Source organism: Phaethon lepturus, unplaced genomic scaffold (assembly GCF_000687285.1).
Source record: "Phaethon lepturus isolate BGI_N335 unplaced genomic scaffold, ASM68728v1 scaffold5771, whole genome shotgun sequence".
NCBI classification, from domain to species: domain Eukaryota; kingdom Metazoa; phylum Chordata; class Aves; order Phaethontiformes; family Phaethontidae; genus Phaethon; species Phaethon lepturus.
The window spans coordinates 4,806-12,707 of NW_010519725.1; the positions used below are offsets into that span (position 1 = coordinate 4,806).

At 52.2% G+C, this 7,902-nt stretch overlaps 1 protein-coding gene across 1 annotated transcript in view; it reads right to left on the minus strand.

Annotated features, from left to right (window-relative positions):
• Positions 1-4,295, minus strand: part of JDP2 (Jun dimerization protein 2) — a 6,130-nt gene extending 1,835 nt beyond the window's left edge. Inside the window, 1 exon segment of the mRNA XM_010297130.1 lies at positions 4,095-4,295. Coding sequence (XP_010295432.1) covers positions 4,095-4,295 — 201 coding nt within the window.
• Positions 4,296-7,902: the final 3,607 nt, after the last annotated feature.

A 7,902-nucleotide genomic window follows, 5' to 3' on the forward strand; every position in this document is an offset into this window, starting at 1 on the left:
AGGGCCACTGCAGTAAGGTGGGGACAGGTCCTGCATCCACTGGAAAGAAGCAGGACACGGCAGTGCCTGCACTGTTCACCATGACTCAGTTGTTCTGCACTGACTGGCTCAAACCACACAGGCCAAACCCAATAAGCCCTATGGGTTGGAAACCCGTAATCAAAGTATTTAGAGATATTTACTACAAAGCCTGTGTAAATGTCCTATGGCATGCTTACATCCAAGAACGCAAATCAGCTCCCTCAAGAAAAATCCGAGTGCTGGAAAGCCCTGAGAAGTCAGCATCCAGGTTACACTTTGTAGCATGGCTAAAGAAGAAAAGGTCCCCAGTGCCTTCATCCACATTTGGCCTGAGGCTTCAAAATTTGAGATGTCAGACTGAATTGCCTCGTTCCTGTCAACCGATACCTGACAGCAAATGCAGTGGCAGCAACATTTGCTGGTGCAGCCTATTTGCACCTTTTCTAATGGCAGCTCCCATCTGATACACATCTCCCAGACGAGTCTCTCGCAGCACACACCATCTGAACAGCCGTGTTACTCTAGTGCCTGGGCTTAGTCACCTCAAAAGCAAAGTCAGAGACTCCCAATGCCAAGGCCACAAAGTGGTGGGGGTGGGGGTCAACAGCTTACCCCACACATAGGTACACCGGTAGTGCCTGCAGGAAATGAAAGCTGCAGGTGCCATCACCCACGGAAAACTGTGCGCACTGCTAACGTTCACCGAGCCCAAAGCCCACTAATCAAAACATCTCAATGTGATGATTGGCTCAGGAGAGTTAAGGTGAAGGGGTACCTTAAGTAAGCTGTATGTCCAATATGCAGCATGTAGTGAGCTTTAGAAGATGGTGTCCAAGTTTTACAGCACTAACAGCTTTTGCATCTTCTCTACTTTACTTCCCAAGCATTATACCAAAGTTGCTATTTCAGCTAGGACTAAAACATTAAGCCAAGTCAGCACAAGCTATGCACAGCTTCCATAATGCCAGACTGACACCATTTCTTTGCCAAGGCAGTGCCGTGGGGCATCATGCACCACACTTGAGAGAACCAGGATGGGAACTGCTCTGATGCCCCCAATTCCAGTTAGAAATGGCCAGCTCTCACTACACCCACATAACTCAGACGTGGCAGGCGTTAGCAGAGTGACCAGGAAAGCTCTAACTCCCTGCTCTGCTGCCTTTTCTGACCAGGAAAGGCACAAGCAGCTCTTACAAAATTTCCACGGAGAGTTTAAGAGGAGGTGGACCTCAGGGTAGCCACCATTCCCCTCCACACATTTACCAACCACTCATCTACTCCTTAGATAGCTTCTCAGCCTTTTAGTTCAAGGATTATTAGGAGGATGTAGAGAGGGGACATGTGCTCACAGCTCCAAAGCTCAAGAAACACACTCCAAATTTTCCTGCAAAGTACATTGTGGGTTGTAACAGGAACTAGAAGAACAGCCAGCAACTGCACAAACCTCACAGTCTCCTTGAGAACTGCCTGACACATTTCCATGCCCTGTTGTTCCATTCAGTGAGGATCAAAGAATAAGTGACCTATCCCCTTCAGCTTCCTGTTCACCCCACAGCAAAGGGCTGTGTCCTTTAGAGGGGGTACAGATGCTCAAGGAGGGTGGCTCAGCACAGATACCAGCAGCTTGAACTCTTGGCTCTGCTTTTTGACCACAGCTCCTGTAACTTCAAGAAAGCAAGTTTCCCCCTCTTTGCTTCTGCTTGATTTCAGTTTAAAAAGGTGACACGGCCCTGGTGCTGGGGTTAGGACTCAACTCAGAGGCATGAGGAACAGCAGTGGTATATCACCCCATGGCATGTGTCAGTAGCCAATCTCCAGGGCAACCCTGTGGGTAGAAGCTCTGGGGTTGCCTCCTGAATTGCTTCAGTCAGCAGCATCAGCAACAGAGGCGATCATCAGCACGAGGGGCAGGGCTCTGTCCCAAAGGGAGCATCCCAGGCAGGTTTCGATAGTGGAGCCCAGCAGCACCTGTCTCCAGCTGCCCCAAGAGGAAGCCTGCGGGGAAGCCAGAGCCCAGCACCACTAGGTGGGCTTTGTGTGCACTCCCAGAGACAAACACCCCGGTGGCAGACAAAGCTGCCTGTGCCCCAGCTGGCAGGGAGCAGCCTGCCCTCCCAGGCATCGCGCAGAGCATGGTGTGCCGGTACCCAGCGTCCCCGGGCACTGGCTCCCTGCAGAAGGAAAGCAGCTGCAGGCTGCATTGCAAAATTATGCGTGGGCAGCTTCTTGGCTACTCCTGGGATAAGCAGCTACTGCTTCAGCTCCCCCAGGCTTTCACTGCAAAGCCTGTGCCAGGGGCAGCTCCATTTGCTGTCTTCAACTCCTCGGCTTCACAGGCCATGCAGGGGAGGAACTGGCTGCAGCAAAAGCGGCCATGCGGGGGCTGCTAGTAGATTCCCCCTTATCTTTCCTCCACATGGTGTCTCAGCAACTGGCTCAGAGGACACTGCACTTCCAGCACCTGCTGTGAAGCAGAGCTGCCGCATCCCTGTTACAAAGAGGCTGGTAAGACCACATCCCCCATGCCCACCAAGCAGAAGAAACTGTTGCGGGGCTGGCCCAGAGGTGCCTGAGACACCCCAGGAAAGGAGCTGAGCCTGGGAAGACAGCACAGCTACAGACTCCCTCTTTCATCCCTAATCCATTGCACCTTGTTTGCTGCATGACACCCAGGCCAAGAGTTTGGACAGCATTTGGCTTCAGCTGCCAACCCACAACTGCTTTGCCCATAGAGGGACTGAAGCCATTAGCATCCCGCAGGCCCTTCTGATGGCCTCCTGCAGCACTAGCCTCAGTGCCTGCCATTGCGGAGCTGTCCAGTCCTTCCCCAGGTGATCTCCATGGGATGCTGCACGAGCAGATTGGACATCCCCTTGGGCACAAAGCTCCTGTGCAAGATGTTCGGATGGACTCCGTCATACCGGTTCTCCCTGCAGGAGTCCACTGCAAGGAGTTGGGGGCAAGGAACAGGCACCCTCCCCACAGGTGGGCCTGGGTGCTGCTGAGCTTTTGCCATAAGAGTTGGGCCAAACTAAGTGTCAGCACCATTTGGAGAGTGGGCTGCTCCCTGGAACTGATGTTTTACCCCCTTCAGCTCACAGCTCATCACAGGCAGCTTTTCCCATCATCTAGCACATACTTGCTGACATCTCCAGAGAATGCCTGTCACCCCATCCTCACGCGGCATCATCTGAGGTATCCTCACACAGGAGGAAATGCACTGCTCAGAAGTGTTGTTTATCAGACCTCCTGACAGCAGCCACCACCCTCACCAATGTGGGGCCTCCAAACTGATGGGTTCTCAGCTCCATCTGCAGGCAGTGGGAGGTGCAAACACTCACCACCAGTACAGCAAGGGTCAAAGGGTCAAAGACTGGACAACCAACACATGAGACAACCACACAAGGAAAGTGCTGTGCAAGTGTGTCCCAAGTCCCTGCAGCCTGGTTCTGACATGCCAGCCTGCAGTAGCAAGCAGCAGCTGCCCACCTTCCCCATTCCAGGAGCCCCAAGGTGAAGCCAGGCCCCCCCAAGCAGCGGGGCAGGGGCAGTCCCACCAGCAGCACCTGCGGCACCAGCTGAGTCACTGCTGCCACTCAACACCGCTCGCCCACACGCCTCATCCCCGTAGGAAAGGCAACGCCAATGCCAGCAGCACCAAGGGCTTGCTGGCACCAGAGACAGGATGAAAGCATCGCACAAGCCCCCTGACGGGCTGCGCAGCTTCTCCTTTGGGTGCATGCCCCAACCTAGGGACATGTTGGCTGTGCCAGACCCCATTCCACAGGCAGGGCTTGAGTTCAGCCGGCTGCCAATGGCTGTGTGGGACCAGTCAGGTCTGGGACGCCAAGGCCACCGCTCCCAGCCCACGCTGCAGGGACAGAAATTCAGGCACAGGGAAGAGGCTGCCAGTGGAGCAGCTGCCAACACGTGTGCACATCACCAAACAGGCAGCGTGAGATGCTTATAAAACACCCTGGCAGGAAACCCAAGCACAGGCAGGGGTGAAACCCAGGCAGGTGCAGGCAACAGCCCTGCAGGGCCATCTGCACCCAGCAGTCCCCAAGACTCACCTCACTTTTCACAGGCTGGGGTCTCTTCCCAAGCTTCACCTCCAGGAAGTGGAGCGGTGAGATCATGGCCCCGATGTTGCGGATATCGGCGTACTTCAGCTCCTCGGTGGTCAGGGCTGTGCCAGGCAGTCCCGTCAAGGGGCCAAGCCCAGGCAGCGCGCCGGCCGTCAGGGACAGGTCAGGGATCTGCCCTGGCATCATAGCAGGGGAAACAGCTTCGTAGGCTGGAGGCAGAGTGAGACACAGCCTGTTACAACCCAGCTACAGGGCCTTACGACGTGGCACAAGCCAAATATATTCTACAGTCCCATCACCTAACCGGGTGTGAACCAGGGAAAGCAGCCGCTCTAAAAAAAACTAAGCAGAACCTGGGTGACAGAAACCAAAATATATGAATCCTGCTAGGAGGGATACACTACTAGTGTGTAGACCAGGAACAGAAGAGACCTGAAAGGCAAAGCACCAGAAGAACAGGAACTGGCTGCAATGACAGTGACGTGGTCCCATGAGCTACTGGTTTTGGCACACCTTCCTTTGGAGTGCAGAAGATCAAGGTTTGATCTTAACTGAGTTTTGATTAATGTGTAGGTTATTAGGAGAAGAAGAAAATGGCACAAAGAGGACCACAATATGCCTTAGGCTGGATTTTCTCTGGGCAGGCTCAGCCTGCTGGTCAGGGCTGGTCCACAGTGCACAGGGACCAAGGATAAAACCACAAGAGAAAAACCTGCCACCGAACAAACATTTCCCAGCACAGACATGACAAAGCAAAGGCTGGAGGGGAGGAGAAATAGAGCAAGATGCAAAAGGCTTCTTCTATGAGGAAAGGAAAAACTTGCAGCACAAGTGATGCCCAGAGCCTGGAAAAGGATCACAGGTCAGCAGCAGAGCACCTGAAGAGCAGCACAAAGGAATTGCAGCCACTCCAGCCAGTAAGTCACCTTCACCGAGCGCCCAACTTAAATGCCTCTATGCAAACGCATGTAGCATGAGGAATAAACAAGAGGAGTTAGACACATGCACACAGCTGCAGGGCTATGATCTTATTGGCATCATGGAGACGTGGTGGGATGGCTCCTGTGACTGGAGTATTGGAATGGAAGGACACTCGTAAGGACAGATGGAAGTCAAGGAGGGGGTGTCATCCTCTATGTCAATGACCAGCTGGAGTGCATGGAGCTCTGCTTGGGGATGGACGAGGAGCCAACCAAGAGCTTATGGGTCAGGATTAAAGGGAGGGCACGGACAGGTTACATTATAGTGGACATCTGCTACAGCCACCCAGCCAGGAAGACTGAGTGGATGGGGCCCTCTATAGACAGATAGGAGCAGCTTCCTGTTCACAAGCCCTGGTCCTCATGGGGGGACTTTAACCACCCCAATATCTGTTGGAGGGATAACACAGCAAAGCATAAGCAATCCAGGAGGTTCCTGGGATGCACTGATGATAACTTCTTTCTCCAAGTGATAAGAGGAGCCAACAAGAAGAGGTGCTGCGCTGCACCTTGTTCTCACCAACAAGGAGGGGCTGGTGGGGAATGGGAAGCTCAAGGGCAGCCTTGGCTGCAGTGATCATGAAATGGTGGAGTTCAAGATCCTTAGGGCAGCAGGGAAGGTGCACAGCAGTCTCACTACCCCGGACTTTGGGAGAGCAGACTTTGGCCTCTTCAGGGATCTGCTTGGTAGAGCACCATGGGATAAAGCCCTAGAGTGAAGAGGGGCCCAAGAAAGCTGGTTAATATTCAACGATCACATTCTCCACTCCAAGCTCAGGAGCAATTCATCCCAACAAAGAGGAATTCAGGCAAAAACACCAGGAGGCCTGCACAGATGAACAAGGAGCTCCTGGACAAACTCAGACACAAAAAGGAAGCCTACAGAGGGCAGAGGCAAGGACAGATAGCCTAGGAGGAATACAAAGAAATTGTCTGAGCAGCCAGGGATCAGGTTAGGAAAGCCAAAGCCCTGATAGAATTGAATCTGGCCAAGGATATCAAAGGCAACAAGCAAAGCTTCTGTAGGTACATTGGTAATAAAAGGAAGACTAAGACTACAGAAAACATGGGCCCTCTCCAGAAGGAAACGGGAGACTTGATTACCTAGGATATGGAGAAGGCTGAGGTACTCAATGACTTTTTTGCCTCAGTCTTCACCAGCAAGTGCTCAAGCCACACCGTCCAAGTCACAGAAGGCAAAGGCAGGGACTGGGAGAATGAAGAACCACCCACTGTAGCAGAAGATCAGGTTTGAGACCACCTAAGGAACTTGAAGGTGCACAAGTCCATGGAACCTGATAAGATGCATCTATGGGTCCTGAGGGAACTGGCAGATGAAGTTGCTAAGCCACCATCCATCATATTTAAGCCATGCACTGACAGGAAAAGAGGAAACATAACCCCCATTTTTAAAAAAGGAAAAAAGGAAGACCCAGGGAACTACAGGCCAGTCAGTCTCGCCTCTGTGCCAGGCAAGATCATGGCACAGATCCTCCTGGAAACTATGCTAAGACACATGGAAAATAAGGAGGTGATTGGTGACAGTCAACATGGTTTCACTAAGGGCAAATCATGCCTGACAAATTTGGTGGCTTTCTATGACAGGGTTACAGGGTAGATGAGAGGACAACTGACATCATCCACCTGGACTCGTGCAAAGCATTTGACACTGTCCCACACAAGAGACATGGATTTGATGGATGTGCCACTTGGTGGATAAGGAATTGGATGGATGGTCGCACTCAAAGGGTTGTGGTCAACAGATCAGTGTCCAAGTAGAGACCAGTGACAAGTGGCATTCCTCAGGGGACGGTATTGGGACCGGCACCATGTAACATCTTTGTCAGCAACGTGGACAGTGGGATTGAGTGGACCCTCAGCAAGTGTGCCAACAACACCAAGCTGTGTGGTGCAGTTAACACACTGGAGGGAAAGGATGCCATCCAGAGAGACCTTGACAGGCTTGAGAGGTGGGCTTGTGCAAACCCCATGAAGCTAAACAAGACCAAGTGCAAGATACTGCACATGGGTCAGCACAATCCCAAGCACAAATACAGGCTGGGCAGAGAATGGATTGAGAGCAGTCCTAAGGAGGACTTGGGGGTGTTGGTTGATGAGAAGCTCAACATTACCCAGCAATGTGCACTCACAGCCCAGAAATCCAACCATATCCTGGGCTGCATCAAAAGAAGTGTGGCTAGCAGGTCGAGGGAGGTGATTCTGCCCCTCTACTGCATTCTCATGAGACCCCACCTGGAGTACTGCATTCAGTTCTGGAGCCCTGAACATAAGGGTATGGACCTGTCTGAGCAAGCCCAGAGGAGGGCCATGAAAATAATCAGAGGGATGGAACACTTATCCTATGAAGACAGGCTGAGAGAGTTGGGGTTGTTCAGCCTGGAGAAAAGAAGGCTCCGAGGAGACCTTATTGCAGCCTTCCAGTACTTAAAGGGGGCCTATACGAAAGATGGAGAGGCCCTTTTTACAAAGGCATATAGTGATAGGACAAGGGGTAATGGCTTTAACTGAAAGAGGGTAGATTTAGATTAGATATAAGGAAGAAATTCTTCACTGTGAGGGTGGTGAGGCACTGGAACAGGTTGCCCAGAGAAGCTGTGGATTCCCCATCCTTGGAAGCGTTCAAGGCCAGGTTGGATGGGGCTTTGAGCAACCTGGTCTAGTGGAAGATGTCCCTGCCCATGACAGCAGGGTTGGAACTAGATGATCTTTAATGTCCCTTCCAACCCAAACCATTCTGTGATTCTGTAAGTGAGAATAGGATCAAGACAAGCTTTGGCAAGTCACTGATACAC